The sequence below is a fragment of the Leptodactylus fuscus genome, chromosome 6, assembly GCF_031893055.1.
Source record: "Leptodactylus fuscus isolate aLepFus1 chromosome 6, aLepFus1.hap2, whole genome shotgun sequence".
Classification (NCBI taxonomy): domain Eukaryota; kingdom Metazoa; phylum Chordata; class Amphibia; order Anura; family Leptodactylidae; genus Leptodactylus; species Leptodactylus fuscus.
Window position 1 is genome coordinate 77,163,127 of NC_134270.1, and position 19,334 is coordinate 77,182,460.

General features: G+C 43.2%; 1 protein-coding gene across 1 annotated transcript in view; it reads right to left on the reverse strand.

The window, feature by feature from the left end:
- Window positions 1–1,614: 1,614 nt before the first annotated feature.
- Window positions 1,615–19,334, reverse strand: part of LOC142209584 (uncharacterized) — a 29,069-nt gene continuing 11,349 nt past the window's right edge. The window contains exons 2-6 of the mRNA XM_075278593.1: window positions 15,287–15,460; window positions 11,859–11,945; window positions 8,966–9,046; window positions 8,501–8,693; window positions 1,615–2,273 (exon numbers count right to left, since the gene is read on the reverse strand). Coding sequence (XP_075134694.1) covers window positions 2,165–2,273; window positions 8,501–8,693; window positions 8,966–9,046; window positions 11,859–11,945; window positions 15,287–15,460 — 644 coding nt within the window. The 3' untranslated portion in view covers window positions 1,615–2,164. The remainder of the gene's footprint in view (window positions 2,274–8,500; window positions 8,694–8,965; window positions 9,047–11,858; window positions 11,946–15,286; window positions 15,461–19,334) is intronic.

A 19,334-nucleotide genomic window follows, 5' to 3' on the forward strand; every position in this document is an offset into this window, starting at 1 on the left:
AAGGAGTTATGCTACAAAAAATATTTAGGATTGAGAATAAAATGTTAATTCAGGGGGAGTCTGACCGCTGAAAATTGGGGGGAGAGGGGCTATTTTACTCCCTTATGAATGCTGCTGTGGTGAAGGTGGTTGGACCCCAACTCCAATTCACTGCAGTGGGAGTGCTGGAGATAAGTACTCAGCTTTCAGTGGGGGCTCAGCAGTCAGACCTACAACAATCACCTATTTATCCTCTGTTCTATGGGTGGAAGATAAGTATTTTGTGGGATTACAACTCCACTCAGCACAATGGAATGACTAGAGGTTGACGATTTAGCAATCCCTACTAGGCCCTGGTGTCTCTACAACATAAGAAGACATTAGTATTATAGATAGTACTGAATAAGTGGAATCTTGACAAATTAAGTTTAATGTACACAAATGTAAGGTTATGCATTTTGGTCAAGGAAATAAAACTCATGATTATGTTCTTAAAGGGGTTGTCCAGGATCTGAACATTTTTCGTACGCATGATCTATCCACAACCAACAACGAACCGATCAGTTAAAGTGGTCATCGAAAGCCATATACCAAGTATACAGCTGGAATCAGCCCTGCTCCTCTTCAAGTGTATGGGAGTGGGGTTGCAGGTCTAGGCAGCATTGCTACAGTGCACTTTGGATACATCATAAATAACAAAAATGTTCAGATCCTGAAAAAAACCCTATAATATTAAATTACAGAGTAAGACTACCACTGAAAAAGACTTAGGGATTTTGATGGACAGTAAGCTTACCTTTAGTGACCAGTGCCAGGCAGCTGCTGCCAAGGCAAATAAAATCATGGGATGCATCAAAAGAGGTCTAGACACTCATGACAAGAACATAGTGATTCCTCTATATAAGTCACTAGTGTGGGCACACACAGAGCATTGCACACAGTTGTAGACCCCAGTGTACAGGGCATGACTAGTGAGGATATAGAGGAGGGTGACCTAGATCATTAGGGGAATTGATAGATTGTAATACAGAGACAAATGATTTTGCTTAGAAAAAAAGACAGATACAGCAAGATCGAATCACAATGTACAAAGACATTAAGCAAAATTACAAAGACTTTTCTAATGTTCTTTTTACTTCTAGGCCTGTGAGGTTGACGAGAGAACATCCTCTATGCCTAGAAGAAACTTTTCACCAGCATCATAGATGGGGATTCTTTACTGTAAGATCAATGAGGCCATGGAACTCACTGCCAGCCACATGATCCGATGGGGATGTAGTCATTGCAAAAGTTCAAGAGGGTCCTGGGTGCTTTCCTTGAAGTTGAAAGTTGATTCAATTTGATTGTATACTGATCGCTGGATTTAGAGTCAGAAAGGAATTTTTATTTTTGACATGAGGCAATTGGAGTGAGCCTCTGGTTTTGTTTGTGTTTTAATTTTGCCTTCCCCTGGATAAACCCTGTAGGGTTGTAGGTTAGAATTGTCTTCTTCCGACTTCATCTACTGTGTGTTACTATTTACATTGGTTAAAGATAAGGAATTGCCATCAATCTTGGCAAAAATGTCCTGAGATTGAGTATGTCATACCTCTTCTGTAGAGATGGGAAGGATAGTTTCTTCCGAATGGCCATTGCTCTTCATGCACTATCCTTATGTCCTTACCTTATAGTTGTCAGGAGCACCTGCTACCTGCTGTCTCCCGATACATGCTGCAATTCAGATCCTAACCAACTCGGTGTGCCATAAAACTGGAACAACATTGTTTGCCTTTAGAAGGGCATTGATTCATAATGTGCACTTTTTGGATCGACAGATCTTAGCTCCTATCTGAGCCAGGCTGAACCACTACATGTATGGTCATACAATGGGCACACATATGGCTTTTCCAGACACTTCTGCCGTTAATGTGTGCCTGTATATCGGTCTCCAGTTACATATTCATAGGTCTTTCACTGCAATAATGCATGTGTTCTAGTGAAACAGAAATGTCCATATACTGGAAAGTTCTACGAGCCCATAGCGTCTTTGGCACTCTCATGTATTTCATGCGTTCATAGTATATTGCAACATAGTAGTCACTTTTGTAATGAAAATCTCACTTTATCTGCTGGTACGCTACTGAGATGTCTTCAGAATGCACATGACAGTTCTCCATACAATGTCCACACAAATGCTGAGGTGGAACTAAGTCCGTTGTTTTGGTGAATCCTCTCGCCATCCATGAGCTTTCTTCCCAAATTTGTAAGTCAGCCGTCCATCAACGCGCTCCAGAATCCCTGACTTGTAGTAGTGTCTAGAACAGAGAAGGCTTATGAATTAAGTGTTCACTACAAATCTCTTAGTTTCTACAATTGTCTTTCCTAAAGGGGTTTTCCAGTAGTTGAATCTTGATAATCAAAGTGGATATGACCAAGATTCTCACCAAAGAGATTGCAATGTTCAGGTCAGCATTGTGTGCTCTACACTAAATACCAAGCACAGCACTATATATTGCATAGGGGCTGTGTCCTGCAGCTCAACGCCATTCATCTGAGATGACGTTACTGGTCAGTGAAGTGGAAGCAGAGTTCACCTGACTACCAGTTGAGCAGCTGATCTGTGGGCCCCCCTTGAAAATGATTAGATAGTGATGACCTATGCTAAGAATAAGTTATCAATACTGAACTCCAAGAGAACCTCTTGAAGGGTATAGACTACAAGTTATGGCTGCTTTACACAGTGATATTAGTGTTGTGTATATCTTCTGCATGCCCTGTCTCTCCACCTATAGCATGAACTGGATCACCCTTGCTCTCTGTTAGGGTCTGTTCACACGGCAGAAACCTTTTCCGCCGTGTGAATTCTCCGCGCGGCTAGCCGCAACAGGATGCTGATGCAGTGCATTGGCATCCCGCTCCTGATTAGGCCCGAATGAATGGGCCTAATTGGGAGTTAGTCTTGAGCCAATGAGTCTGCGGCAAGATAGGGTATGTCACTTTTTTTCCCGCTAGCTAACCGGAAAAGAACCGAGCAGCTCCCATTGAAGTGAATGGGAGCCTTTTTTGCTGATAGGTTTTGAGGCGGATTCCGTGTCAAAATCTGCCAGCAAAAAACTGTGTGAACGTACCCTTGGGTTTCCAATAGTTCCTAACTTTTGCTTTAGATATGGCTTCACCACAAGTTATCCCCCAAATAAAGAGAAGCCAAACATGGACCATTTCAATAAGTCCAGTAGTGAATAACTTGCAGTAAGTGACAGGTTTTATGTTTATGGTAGCAGCCAAAAATTTCTAGCTGGCTTGGTGTTGACCAACGCTTTTAATTAGCTGCAATGCAGAGGGTAATGATGAAAAACACATAGATTATAGATGACCACAATGTGTTTAATTCTCTTATGGTTTCAGGGTGTTAACCTGTTACTTTTGGCTAAGCAAGGCTGATGAATCTATGCTCAAACTAGGTAGGTTGTGAAACGCATGAAAATTTTATTGCTACAGGACGGTCATGAGCTGTGGACTGGAAATTACTTTTGTATGCATCTGTAGAAGGACTATGTGTAAAACCAGACATTTAATATCTCCGCTTTAGTGGCCCCAGTGGCAGTGTTGTTTAAGAAACCCTGAAGGATTAAAGGGATTCTATCATTAGAAAATGACGTTTTGAAGTAATGGCACATTAGATGTCTTGTGCTCCCCGACGCGCGCCACAGCAAATTTAGCTCTGCCCACTTTTGTGTTGACTCCGCCTATTCTCATACATTTTTCATGTGCCCGCACGCAGTATAATCCTCCTACAGTCACCCGTAAATTATATGTCCCCCCTCTATCTCTCCCCTAGTTTCATATACACCCTTCATCTGCCCCCAGTTTCATGTCCCCCCCTCCATCTCTGCCCCCAGTTTCATGTCCCCCCTCCATCTCTGCCCCCAGTTTCATGTCCCCCCTCCATCTCTGCCCCCAGTTTCATGTCCCTCCATCTCTGCCCCCAGATTCATGTCCCCACATCTCTGCACCCAGATTCATGTCCCCGCCATCTCTGCTCCCAGATTCATGTCCCCTCCATTTCTGCCCCCAGATTCATGTCCCCACATCTCTGCCCCCAGATTCATGTCCCCACATCTCTGCCCCCAGATTCATGTCCCCTCCATCTCTGCCCCCAGATTCATGTCCCCTCCATCTCTGCCCCCAGATTCATGTCCCCTCCATCTCTGCCCCCAGATTCATGTCCCCTCCATCTCTGCCCCCAGCTTCATGTTCTCTCCATCTCTGCCCCCAGCTTCATGTTCTCTCCATCTCTGCCCCCAGCTTCATGTCCTCTCCATCTCTGCCCCCAGCTTCATGTCCTCTCCATCTCTGCCCCCAGCTTCATGTCCTCTCCATATCTGCCTCTAGATTCATGTCCTCTCAATCTCTGCCCCCAGATTCATGTCCTCTGTCCTCTCCTTCATCTGCCCCCAGTTTCATGTTCCACCTCAGTGTACACATTACACTTACCTTCTCCTCGCTCCCCTGCTGCTCTCTCCGCGCCTCTCTCTCTTGCACACAGTTGTAGATGCGATGTGAAGTTATCACATCGCATCTACACAGCCAGTAGCTGGCGTGCAGCGGCAAAGCGAGGAGCTGAGCTGTGACAGCTCCTTGCTTTAGCCGCGTATGTGTTCAACTCAGATCTACGTCTTCTGGACGCAGATCTGAGTTGAAATCGGGACATACCTCCCTCCAACCGGGACCGTGGGACATGTCACCGAAATCATGAATGTCCCGCGGAAATCGGGACGGTTGGGAGGTATGTTATACATAAGTATACGGCAAATGTAATGGAATTTTCCAAGTTTCACATTATTCATTTCTTGGTAAAGCACTCCTTTTTACCCTTTAAAGAACTAATAAAAATACTCAGACCATATATAACCTTGGATTTATACTTTGAAGGACTGCATGTCACGCCTTACTTATAAAAGGTACCCCGTATTGCTGAGGTACAGCAGCATACCCACTCTTCTGACCTAGGGACGGCCGTTGGGTCATGTGCAAGGCTACTATACGTTACCATCAGGTTACAAATATTTTGTGGATTACAACACGTATCACATGAGGATTCTATTAATAGACATGTCTACCTATTATACTTATTGTGTGGGAGTTGTGGTTTCACTATTGCACAAAAACACCTCTCATAGGGTGAGTCATATTATTTACACCTGTCTGATAATGGGAATTTACTGACACAGTCACCGTCATGAGCCTGTGCTACAATGTCAGCTGCCATACCATCTACAGTAGAAATCTTCTCAGTATTATCAGAGGTGTTTCACATCACATGAAACTAGATGCTAGATGGAGTTATCATATCTCTTGTAAGACGGCTACACAATAGAATGGGGTTGTTGTGTTATTCCCTAGAGACCATGAACTCATCCCTATATAATTTACATTACTGGAAAAACAACATTACATGTCCCACTAGTAGAGACTACAAAACGAGCTCAACTCTGCTGACGACAAGTAGACCAATGAGATATTATGTTGGGCCATACTCATACCCATAAGGTCATACCTAGAACCATGAAAAATGCCCTAGGACTCAGTAATTCTACCTTAATAGAGATGAGCGAACACTAAAGTGTCCGAGGTTCGAAATCTGTTTGAATCCTATGGGGGGAAAATGTTCGTTTCAGGGGTAGGCAACATTCGATAAAATCATACTTACCAAGTCCACGAGTGACGGTCAGGCTGGATTCTGCTTGAAGTCTTCTCCCAGTGCAGGGTCCCCACGTCCTCTTCCGGGTGGAATTCACTCTGCCTAGGCATCCGGCCGGATGCCTAGGCAAAGTGAATTCCACCCGGAAGAAGATGCGGGGACGCAGCGCAGAGAAGACTTCGGAAAGGTAAGAGGAGAACCAGTGTTGATTGGCAGAATGTATAGCATTCTGCCAATCAACGCTGGTTCTGCATTGAACATTAAACTTCGAACAGCTAGTAGTGTTCGTTCGAGTACGAGTATTTCGAATACCGTAGTATTCGATCGAACACTACTCGCTCATCTCTATACCTTAACAATAAATGCTGATGTGATGAAACTTAAATTGTAAGTCCCATTATTTTAGTTTTGGTGGTGTAAGGTTATGGAAGAGTACAATCAGGGGTGATGATGCTAGGCCCACCCTTCTGACAGTGGAGGGATATCAGTGTCAAAACTAACGGCACTAATATCTCTGGCATCGGGGCGCTTACAGGCAAAGTGAATTGAATTCAGCACACTGTCACCTTTCTACTGCTGATATCAGAGGATATGAAAAGTCCTCTTTAAAGGGGTTGTCTGGAATGAAATGCATTTTCTACACTAATCTAAACAGCCTCCACCCACCTACTTTCTAAATTGCATACTTTATCAAAAATGTATATTTACTCATAGCCATGTGACCATCCCAGGCACATTTTCTGATTATCCATTGCCGTTCTGTTTCCCTGTTTCTGGAAACATAACATTACAATACTCCGCAACCCTCCATGCCATCATGTTTACCTGTCCTCCTGTCCAGACTTCACTTCTGCACGGACTCCTCCTCCTCTTCTTTGACTCTGCTGGCACGTTGCAATAGTCCCAGACTTGCGCTTTATCCAGGCATATCACCTCTACTGTGCAAGTGTCGGAGGCACCTCCGGCCTTCGCACATGCTGGCAGAGTAAAGGAAGAAGAGGAGCCATCCCATAGCAGGGAAGTCTGGACAGGAAGACCGGTAAGGGCTCTTTGACATCTGCGCCCGGTCTCCGTTCATACAGGTTTCCGTTTCCTGCACAAAACAGAGGATGCCAGGGGCTTCCAGAGAAACCCAGAAATCGCTCAAAACACTGATAAATGTATTTGGGTGCACATATTAACCCATTAATAGCACTAAGTCCTTTTTTAAAAAAATTAAAAAAAAAATTAAATAAATAAATAAATACATTTTTGCCCGGAAAACCCCTTTAAGCAGTTACAGGAAGATAGTGATAGAAATCATAGATAGGATGGAATGTGGATGCATATGTGCGCTATTTGAACCTGACTACCGCATTCCTGCTCTAATACAGAATTGCAGACAAGGGCAATAGGACAGTTAACGCTTTCATTGTCTTTGTCTAAATATAATTTTTAGTAACAGTCCGTCCTGCTGGTGAAAAATCTTTTAAGGTTTTTTTTTGGGCAACCCCCCACCCATATGTAGCAATAACTACATGTAAACATTTCAGATCAGCTTTTAGCCCATTTTGCCATGCAAAACAGTTTCAACTTATGTTTTGTTGTGTTTGCTCCCTTGAACTGTTTGCTTTACGTCTTTCCACAAAATTTCTGTTTGTTCTCAAGACTTTGACTTGGTCAGTTCAAAACCTTAAAGAAGGCCTTTCACCACCTCCACCAATGCAAGTTCTTAGATTCTGTTAATAGACAGTGCTCCACTGACTCCGGCAACGTTGGAATTTTTTCTCTAGTTCCCACCATTCCCGAGCAACAAATGCAAGTAGTTTTGATACCTAATGTGCTATTTAAGGAAGGGGGTGTGAATCAGAGATCCAATCAGAGGCAGCCAATGTCACACACCCCCTTGTCTGCTTCTGCCTGATACTGTTAGGTGAGGCACCAAAACAAACAGCATTGATTGCTCAGTAACATTGGTGGTGGGCTAGAGAAAAACAATTCCAAGTATGCCACAATCATTGGAGCAGAACTTATTAATTGATGTAAAGATTTGGACTTGTTGGGGGTGATGAAATATCCTCTTTAACTTTATTCTGTAACTATTCTTTGGTAGAATGACTTGTGTGGTTAGAATTGCTGTGTTACTGGATGTGTGCAGTAATGTTCTTTTTGGAGAGCAGAGGCTTTTTCCTTGCTATCCTGCCATGTACAATCTTGTTGTTCAGGGTCCTTTTGATGGTGGACTTATGAACATTAGCTAATGTGAGAAAGGTCTTTATTGGCTCAGGTAACCTGGGTTGGTTTGCAACCATTATACACTTTTGCTCCTGGTGTGATCTTTTTTGGTTAACCAACATTTGAAGACAATTTGTCTGACTGTGGACTGGTTGAGCCCATACTCTTTAGAGATGGTTTTCTAACCACTTCCAGCCTAAGCTTCAATAGTTCTTCATTTGAGGTCCTCAGAAATCCCCTTTGTTTATACCATTATACACTTCCTCAAATGTGATGTGTAGATCAGACTTTGATAGATTCCTTCCCTTTAAATAAAACAGGTCCCCCACTAACACCTGATTGTCATCAAATTAATTTCACCTAATTTCATTTGCAAATTATCTGATAATCCTAAAGGTTCACATACTTTTACTACTCACAGAGATATGATATTGGATCATTTTCTTCTATAAATAATTGATCAAATCTATTTTTTGACTAATTTCTTTGATTTAGCTCTTTACTTTTAGGACCCATGTGAACATCTGATGTAGTTTATGTCATATTTAGAATTAGAATATTCTGTAGGGTTCTTTCGAGTATGTGACGTTTTCCAGCTAGTTCTGGCGAGATGTTTTATTCTCTTACCTAAGAGCCCGACTTAGCTTTTCATAATTCATACATTTATTTTTCTTCTGCTCCCCCCATAACTGTGCAAACATGTCGGACTTAACAACTCGAAATGTCCCTTCTTTGCGGTTCTCCCAGCGGACGGTATCTTGGTTCTTTTGTGGACTTAGTAGTAGATCACGTACAAATTCCCATAGGTGCACACTTTGGTCTGAAAGAGAAGGACGCTGCCTTACATGTCAAGTGATTGTATGGTGGACACATTAAGAATAAGAGTAGACTGGACAAGTAGTGATGACATATATCTGTTAGAAGGTATCATTTTTGTTATAACAAGAAGGAAGCTGGAGAGGCATAGATGCAACTTTGAGGTAGAATATATGGAACAGGACAGGCTGTAAACTTTGGCCAATGCATATGACATGCATGCTACTAAAAATACAATATGATCTATTGCTAGATGGGAGGGCAGTTCTCTCTTACTTGTTCTGCTTCCTTTGGTTCCCCTTCGATTGTGTTCTTTTGGAGTAACTGGAGGTGCTTTTGTTTCCTGGGGACTAGTCTCTGGTTTACAATAGTACAATGAATATAGTTAGTAACATTGTATGTCCAATGTATTCCTTACCATTAGATACAGACTACATAAGAGCACTGTTTCCCTGGAAAAGTATTTTGGATAACTGGCTATTTAGTCAGCAAATATGACTTAATCACTTTCATAATATATCTGTATAAAATCCTATTATGTTCATGTATTCACTCTATGCGATATTGAGGTTATTATGAATTTATGTAAAGTTGTTAATATTATTTTGGGCGTCAAGTCTCCATTGTTACTCGCCCATCTGTGGTTGTTGATCTGAAGTTGAGTTACAGATGTTGGAATAAGTAATGGCTAGAGATTAGAGATGAGCGAGTAGTGTTCGATCGAGTAGATGTTCGATTGAATACTACGGTATTCGAAATACTCGTACTCGATCGAACACTACTAGCTGTTCGAAATTTAATGTTTGATGCAGAACCAGCGTTGATTTGCAGAATGTATATCACTCTTACCTTTCCAAAGTCTTCTCCGCGCTGCGTCCCCGCGTCTTCTTCCGGGTGGAATTCACTCTGCCTAGGCATCCGGCCTAGGCAGAGCCGACTGCGCATGCGCGGGCAAGCACGCGCATAACACGTGCATGCGCAGTTGGCTCTGCCTAGGCCTGATGCCTAGGCAGAGTGAATTCCACCGGAAGAGGACGCGGGGACCCTGCGCCGGCAGAAGACTTCAAGCAGAATCCAGCCCGACTGTCACTTGGACTTGGTAAGTATGATTTTATCGAATGTTGCCTACCCCTGAAACGAGCATTTCCCCCCATAGACTATAATGGGGTTCGAAATCCGTTCGAACAGTTGAACAGTGTGCGGCTGTTCGAATCGGATTTCGAACCTCGGACACTTTAGTGTTCGCTCATCTCTACTAGAGATATGTCTCTTTGCAACAGGAAAATTCAACAATTTCTTACGTAATGTTTCATCCCATCCTCCCTCCCCCAAAGCCCTTATGACTGCAGTGTCGTAACATTGTAGTTGCGTATAGTGGAAGGGATACCTGTGGATACGACAATACTGTACACAGACCTGGCTAAATGTAATCTTCCTAGACAGAGTATGAACAATGTCTACCACCATGCCAAATGTTAAGAATTGGATGGGGGTTGTTTTGACGAAATGCTGGGCTCCAACAAATAATTCTGGATAGAACCTGGAGAACCAATGTCTAATCTCCAAGATTCCGCCATTAAAATTTTGTTATAATATGCCACAAAGGCTGCGTGGATACCCTGCGTCATTGTTATTAAGTGTCCTGTGCCATGGTGTTGTATCTTCAAAACGATATGCCTGATCTGGGGGCTTAATAAGTCTAATAAGTAAGGATCTCATCTTGCCACCCCATCTATAATAATTATTTCTGGTAAAATTCTATACCTTGCTTAGCCGGAGCTAACGTGTATGCAACCAAGAGACGTCAGGTATAGTGGTGTCTGTCTAAGGGGAGTCGGAGGAACAGGCTATGTGAAGTTGGAGTGTGGTTTGGAGTAATGTTCCATTAAAAATGAGGTAATATGTCCCAAAGTGACTGCGTTGGAAGTACGCCATAGCAGAGGAACGTCAAATGTTGTTGGGGCAATATCATAAAGGAAATTACGACAATGTGTTGGAAATGTCTTGACAGAGCTATGGGAGGGCAATTGCTACTCTTGAATTTGTGGCCTTGTTGTTTATTAACACACAACTATCGGGCAAAGCACACCCATTTGGCTCTGAATATGCACACAATCTAAAATCAGAAAAAAACAAACATACAAAATAAGATACATTAGCAGCAGTAACTACACTAGATAAACAAGATACACCTAGCATTTTTTTCTTCTTAGTTACAATTCCTAGAACTGTCGGCCATTTTTAATAATGTGTTTGTGTGCGGAGTGTGTTGTAAAATGCAAATACTTTTAGGCTATTTTTGTCCATCACTCTCCGAAAGCAGGATAGACTTAGATGCTAGTGACTTGATTTGTGACCGAAATAATTTGGAAAATTTTGTCACAAACTAAGCCGACTAGTAGGGGGCATAATTTTTTGAGAAACAGTCTATGCCCCAGATTTATTCTATCACCTGTGCTATTGTGATAAATGCGCTGCAGCTTCAGATGTCCTTAGTATATGTTGTCTAAGCCCTTGTTTATATCTGTGTTTGGTAATCCGTTCAGGGAGTCTGCATGTGGACCCCCTGAACGGACTACAGAATGCTTTTGCAAGCGGTGTGCAGTAAAACTACACGGACCCCATAGACTATAATGGGGTCCGTGTGCTTGCCACGAGATCTCCGCACGAGTTATGCGGAGAGGAAAGTAGATTGTGAACTACTTTCCTCTCCGCATGTTCCCTGCGGAGATCTCGCGGCAAGCACACGGACCCCATTATAGTCTATGGGGATCCGTGTGCTTCACTGCACACCTCTTGCAAATGCGGACTCCCCCAAACGGAATACCAATGTGGCTTTCTCTCTGTGGTAGTAGTGTGGCTTTGACATGTAAATGAAGCCCAAGGAGCTTTTCCAGCTATTATTTTTATTCCTATTCATATCAGATTGGATGAAGTGTGATGGTTTAGATCCTGAGAAAAGGGGGAAAGTTACTGCACGCATGATCACTATTATAGCCTATGTATAGTTACAGAAACTGCCCAGAAATATGCCATGAATGATTATCGGAGTACTTCTTTTATACCAGATCTTTTGTGAATACTTCATATAAACATAGTAGCAGCAGTGAATCATATCAGTCATTTTCAAAGATATATTCATATTATTAGAATGACCTGTTCCACTTACCGCAAACTAAAGTCTGAGGGTTTGTCTTCTCCTGTAAAACCTGTTGATCCAAATTCTTTCTGTGTGTTGTCACTGTGGCCAGCAGGTCTGTGAGGTGGTGACACATCAACCGTAAACAACGAGAGGCAAGAAACAGTAGACTGTTAGCTAGGAGGCACCTGTGGTCGATACTGCGCTAGCAGCCCTTCATTGATTTTCTGGATGTTAACCCCTTCCTGGGACGATTTTTTACATTCCTATGGTATTGATTTGGGGAAACTACCTTCTTTCATACTGAGTGGGACGTAGTAGCAGAATGATCAGGAAATTGTGAAGGGAAATTACTAAATAAATATCTAGGTATTTACAGCATTGGTGATACTAGTTTTTTCCACTATGTGATACATGATATTGCTTGTACATTTGCTGCTACCACTAAATGAATGTAGGGCTTCTAAGTTTAAAAAAAAAAAAAAAAAAAAAAAGTAGCTGTAAATAAAATAAATTTCAATGTGTGCAGTGATCAGTAGAACAAAATGTGACATCAATATGAGGATAGGCCCCATGTAACAAGCCGCAGCTAAAACGCGCTGTGGGAAAACACACAGCTGAGACTCAACACGGTTTTCTCACCGTGCTTTTCACAGAAAGTCCACAAAGTTTTCCTCTGCAGACTTTCTGCTTCAATTATACATATACAAAATATGTCAGTGTTTCCGTAGGTATAATTGACATGCTGTGGTTCACGAAAACGGAAATGTTTTTGAAATCACAGCATGTCCACTGGGCACTTTTTTTCTGTCATGTGTGGATGGGATTAGCCAGAAACCAGTCCACTTACTGTAAAACACTGCGGCTTTTGCCGTGGCATGGGGCACTGCAATTCATCCTTTGCACATGGAAAGAGTAGGTCTGCAGTAATAGGCATGACCACACTCCTGCACCCAGACTTCTGTAGTGACCCTGCGCTTTATTTATGAAGCAATTGCACTTTTTTTCTGAATGTTATGCTGCCCCTGCCACTTTTGCTTTTTGTCAACAAAAGAAGATGTGGCCTAAATGGAGGTCCTTTTCACGCTGTATTTATGACTTGCGCCGTTTTAGAAAGGGTGAAAATAGGTGAACATCCACTCCAGTAATAGGGCAGTGTAAAAGAGCCCATCAGGTCAGAAAGCTTTAAAAAGAGGCAATTGCTCTTTTTTGAACAAAAAAGAGGCAAAGCGCACAGAGCTTATAATGGTGTCTATAACTAACACATGCACAACATTTAATAGGGAGGTGCGCCTATCTCTTTAATAGGCACTACAGTAAAACTAGTCTAAAAAAGGTGCACTTGCGAAAAAATATCGCACAAAAAGGGAGAGATGATAAATAACCCCCAACAGGTTTTCTGTGTAACATTTCCTTAGTATTTCAAGCACCAGATTTCAAGCACCAATTATTACCGTCCTTTACTCAACATCACATTCTGGAGAAATGCTCGCACAGAACACACCTGCGTGTGAGAACCACCCCAAGTAAATAAGCTATAAAATGAAGCCATTAAACAGGATTGGTAAACTAACCATTCATCATTGTGCCTGAACAGGCATGTGAAACGTGTACTGCCCCACCAAGGGTCAGAAACTACTGCATGGATAAGACATTTAGGAGGAAAAAGGTCCTTAAAGAGGACGTTTCAGGTCCTCGGGCACCTGCAGTTTTATATACCGCTAGAAAACCGCTGAATTCAGTGCACTGTCGGCTTTCACGTTATGTGCCCCTGGTGAAGAGCTATCGATGCCGTTACCATTTCTGACAGTCTAGCTGGGAACGTCCATCCTGACTGTAGAGTCCATAGCTCTGTACTGTTAGAGGGGGTGTTCCTTACTGCACAGTGATGATGCTGAGAGGTGAAGGACACCACTCTCCCAGTACTAATTTATGGAGGAGTACTGTCTGGAGTCGGGGGTGGTCATTCCCCACCGTTTAGTGTTATCACTTGGTGGTAAGGAACGCTCCCTCTGACAGTACAGCGCTATGGACTCTACTATGAGGAGGGGCGTTCCTCACAGACTGTCAGAAATGCCATTCTGACAGTGAACAGCTGCGGTACCAGCACCAATATTTCTTCACCAGGGACACATAACGGGAAAGCCGACAGTGAGCTGAATTCAGCACACTGTCTGCTTTCTAGCGGTATATAAAACCACAGGTGCCGGAGGACATGAAAGGACATATAAGTTAGGTTTTAGTGCCCAGACAGCATTTTAAATATTTTTACTGTCCCACAAGGGGACTTGACTCTGAGATATCTTGATTCCCAGTACAATATACTACAATACACTCCTTATGTGCTATAGGGAAAGACAGCCAGGAGGCTAACCAACTGCAACCCCTCAGATCCTGAAATCTCATTGAGGAGGATTAGAGGGTCTGAAAGGTTAGTGATATTGCCACCTAACCATTCAGATGCTGTAATGGCTATTGATCATGGTATTTGAGGGGTTAAGCTAGAGTCTGAGTATTTGTTGGACTCTGGCAGCTAGTCAGGGGTCCTGGCTGTGTAACATAGCCATGTCACAGAAACCGTTACTGTGATGGGCCCTAACATCGCCATACTGTTATAAATGTTAGATATATGCTCAGTGCAACATAATAGTACAGTGCTGAACGGGAAAGGGTTAAGAGATGACCGCCTTAAAGGAACACTCTATGCGGAATCTTCTTACGAGTATGACCAGTGGGGGAACAGGGCATCTCCTTACTTTTGAGTCCCTGCACCAACCCTTAGATCCATATCATAGACTATCAATTTTGCTTGGAGTGTCCCAGCATGCCAGCTAGTTCATGTTTGCTTATGTGCTTAAGAGTGTGGCTCTTGTTTCAGGTGACATGGTAGTAATCTAGTGACAAGTCCTCAGGGAACATATTCCGTCTCTGGGAAACAATCCTTTTCTTACAGATTTCATTGTGGTCTTAGTAGTTTCCTGCCATGGTAATCTAGTGTTTTGGTGTCTTATTTCTGATGGCAAGTGGTAATTCCAAAGAAGGGAGAGAGAGTATGAAAAGATGGTTTAACTAGAAGAATTGAGGTCAAAGCTCACACTAGGTATGTTTTCTGGAGGTTACAGAGGAATTGTGGACAGGAGTTAATCCCTTTGCCTTCTATAGATGGCCATACAATAAAAATTAGTTGAACCTACTGATTTGGTCTGGAAAGCCCATTTTCTAATAAGTATGGGATTTCCTGATCTGTAGAGGGAATGAAGGATTGGGTGTGTTGGATTTTAATGCCTACTTCTTTGTTCCTGCTGGATGTAAGCTATTGTCAGAAGTGGGTGCCAATGTACGGTATTTAAAGCACATGCACACTCGGCCAAGAAGGAGCAGCTGAAGGCCAAACAAGTATCTTTATACAGGTAATATCTACAGCCAAGCAATAAACTTCTTATCAGCCGTCTACTCACCTGTAAACTGTGGGAGTGCTTCGCTGACGCCAGTTCTGTCAGTCAGGTTACAAATATCTGAGTCACCAGAAGAATAATCAGGAGAGGTGAGATAAGCCAAAAAGGGCATATCAATGTCACTGATGTCATAGTCATATTCTGAACAGTCCCAGGAATTCGGGATGGAGGGAAGCTCTGCAAATAAAGGTTCAGAACAACATATATATTACACAATGTAACAGGAATTTAGTTCATTAGTTAAATAACCATGTTCCCAATGAGGTTTATATTGTTTTAGAAGATATATGTCACTATATTATGTAGCAGGGAAAGGTTCTCTGGGCAATTACACCAAATGGCACCAACAAATAGTGTGGCTGTTGGGTAGTAATTCATAGTTACGAGTCCATATGAGTGCTCTCCTCTCCACTCTTTCCACCGCGTTCTCTTCCCCTCACTAAGGGTCCACTCACACTGAATTTTTTGGCGAGGAAAAAATCTGATTCAGGAATTAGGAAATGTTTTTTTTTCCTCCAGCACAGTGTATGGACCTTGAAAAAAAAGCAATCTGTTTTTCCACGTGGTTTTTGTCAATTCCACATATTTTTTACGCCTCCCATTGACTGAGTTGGTTTTTGCAGGCAGAATCCGCCTGAAGGAAGAGGCGTTTTTGTCCACGTGGATTCTGACACTGTGTCAGCACCAAAATCCTCGCCAAAAACTGTGTGTGAATGGACCCTAATAAGGTTCTGCTGCTGACTGTATGTATGATAGTTGTCAATAGTGAAGGTGCATGAGGAAGGGGAAGATTGGGGGGGGGGGGACTGATATTAGGCACATTATCTGAAAATACCAGTATTTCAGCAAAGTTAAATCTAGCCTAATTTGTGATTATATATGACATATATATAATACATATTATTTCTGGTGCTGATGATTATTAAATGTGTCCCACAGTATAAGATGCTATTTTAGAGTAAAATTCACCAGATTGTTGGCTAATATTTTTCTGTGCCATGCAATCTAGTAGCTCAATAAACCTTGTTGCATTATGGTGACCAGGGTGGTAACTAGCAAAGACTGGGCCACATAGCAAACTTATGATTTGGGCCAGCCCCCACCAGCAACAAACGCACGCACGCACGCACGCACGCACGCACACTAATGTCCTGTAGTGCCCCATTCACAAAGTATAGTCTCCCATAGCAGGTTCCTCTTCACAGTATAATGTACCACAGCAGCCCCCACCCACATTATAATGTTCCATAGTGCCTCCATATAGTATTATATCCCATTGTGGCCCCGGGTGTTCATTGCAAATATTGCAAAAATTTTGGGATCAACAGGGTGTGAAATTTTGGAGGTACACCACCCATGAACTATTATTATACTCTGGAGTCTGTTCAGACCCCAGAGTGTAATGATTGGAGGCTCAGGGGAGGTGACAAACCTAAAAAACAGTGGTACATTTTATGGGCTCCTTGGCAGTGTTCTTCAATGACGTCAAAGACATGGGTTACATTGGCGTCATTATGTGTCACAATGCTGTCCTGATCCAAGTGACATCACCACAGAGGCCGAAGACTGCCTGCAGTCGTGCCAGAGAGGTGAGTAACAGTGGTTTTTATGTTCACTCACCTCCCCTGGGCCTCCGATCATTATACTCTGAGGTCTGAAGTGACCCCAAAGTATAATAATAGTAGTATTTGTTGGGGTTCAGCTAACAAATACTCTTGCCGCAGGCCTGCAGACTTCCCCACTCCTGTTCAGGATCGGTAAGTAAATAGGGCCCGTTACCTTCTAGGGTTATTCCAGCAAGTAAAGTCTACAGCGGTACTTACACCACTGATGATGACAGATCTGCTTTTAGATCGAGCACAGTATGATATATATCAGTGATGGCGAACCTTTTAGAGACCGAGTGCCCAAACTGCAACCCAAAACCCACAAAATTTTCGCGGAGTGCCAACACGACAATATAGACTTAATACTATGCGGATCCACAATTGCGGACAGTTACTGACCAAAAATTACAGTCATGTGGGGCTTTACAGAGCTTTCAATAATACAAACAACGTTGTACTGAAATGTAAAGGTCTCGGCATTTGGTACTTTGAACAATTAATTTTCACTATTTACATCGCACAGGATCTGTTTTATAGTTACCGTGTAATATTCTTACATCCTGTACTAATATCACGTCTGCTATAAAACAGATACTGTGTGATATAAATAGTGAGGGGACCCCAGACAGTATTATATGCTCTGCAGTGGGCCCACCACACAATATTATATTCTCCACAGTACCACAGTAGCCCCCCAGTGTTATATGCTCCGCAGTAGGTGTCCCCCCCCCCCCACAGGATTATATGCTCCACAGTGGCATCCACACACAGTATTGTGTGCTTATAAATAGCCCCCCCAGTATTATATGCTCTTTAGTACACCCCCCAGTATTATAAGCCACCCCAGTATTATAAGCCCCCCCAGTATTATACACTCCCCCCAGTATTATAAGCCCCCTCAGTATTATACACTCCCCCCAGAATTATACACTCCCCCCAGTATTATACACCCCACCCAGTATTATAAGCCCCCTCAGTATTATACACTCCCCCCAGTATTATACACTCCCCCCAGTATTATACACCCCAACCAGTATTATAAGCCCCCCCAGTATTATACACTCCCCCCCAGTATCATACACCCCACCAAGTATTATAAGCGCTCCCCCCAACATCATATACACAGTAAGCCACTCTCATACTCACCCCTGAAGAGCCGCCGGCATCCACCTTCTTGTCACTGGCGGCGCTGATGACGTAATCGCGCCCGCGTCGGGGCAGAGGTCAAACTCTGCAGCCAGTGTAGGCCGCGGTCGCGCGATCCGCGGCCTACCCTGACAGCTTTCAGCTGTATGTGCATTTGCACATACAACTGAAGGCAGTGATCGCTCATCAACGGGGAATCCTGTACTGGATTCCCTGTTGGTGAGCGATCCGGGCGACCGCACGCGTGCCAGCATGGAGGGCTCTGCGTGCCCTCTCTGGCACGCGTGCCATAGGTTCGCCATCACTGATATATATCTTCGTATGCTAGGTTATTTAGTCATTGTAGTACTACTTTTCTCAAAGGGTTCATGGACATGTCAAAGCCATGTATAAAGACGCATAGGCATTTTGTGGGCTTGTGTATGCTTTAGGCACCATATTCTATGCCTCTAGGAAAGAATACCTCTGTAGGAATGTGATAAAGCATGTTTCCACCTTGAAGAATGCTCATAGAGTGCCACTAGGAGCCCAATACCATATGGACACTTTACATACCTTCCAACTGTCCCAGATTGAGCGGGACAGTCCTGGATTCTGGGTCCTCTCCCACTGTCCCAGTTGGTATATCCTGGTGTCAAATCAGTTGTATACAATGGGAAAGCAGGAAGCTTTACCAATCAGCTTTGTCTCTACTCCAGGAGTAGTATTCATAATGGAGGGACGTCACTTACATCACATGAGCAGATGCCTGAAGCCTTCGTGAGCAGAGACAGCAGATAGTACAGCAGGTGAAGCTGGAAAGGGGGCTCATTAAACTAGAGGTAACTGGAGAGGGGCATTAAAATGAGGGGAGTATTAAACTGGTGGAAGCTGAAGGTGTACATTAAACTGTGGGGGCAACTGGAAGTGAACATTAAACTGTAGGGGTAGCAGGAGGCGGAATTTGAACTGTGGGGGAAACTGAAGGAGGGTATAAAACTGAGTGCAACTAGAAGGGAACATTAAATGGTGGGGGGGTTCCTGGATGGAGACATTAAACTGTCAGAGCAGGTGGAGGGGGATATTATACTGTGGGTGTACCAGGAGAGAGACGTTCATGAGCTCTTTGGCGGGTAAAGGGAGGCAGAGGGATACATTTGACATAGACTCTAGGAACTTTCATAGAGCATATGGAAAAAAGACAGCGTGAACGCAAACTAATGTAGCAACCATGAATGAAAGGACTTAGTTATTCTGTAATACAACACATGGATGCCGAGTCTATAAAGATTGCAGCTGCTCTGCTGCTGCGCGGCCGC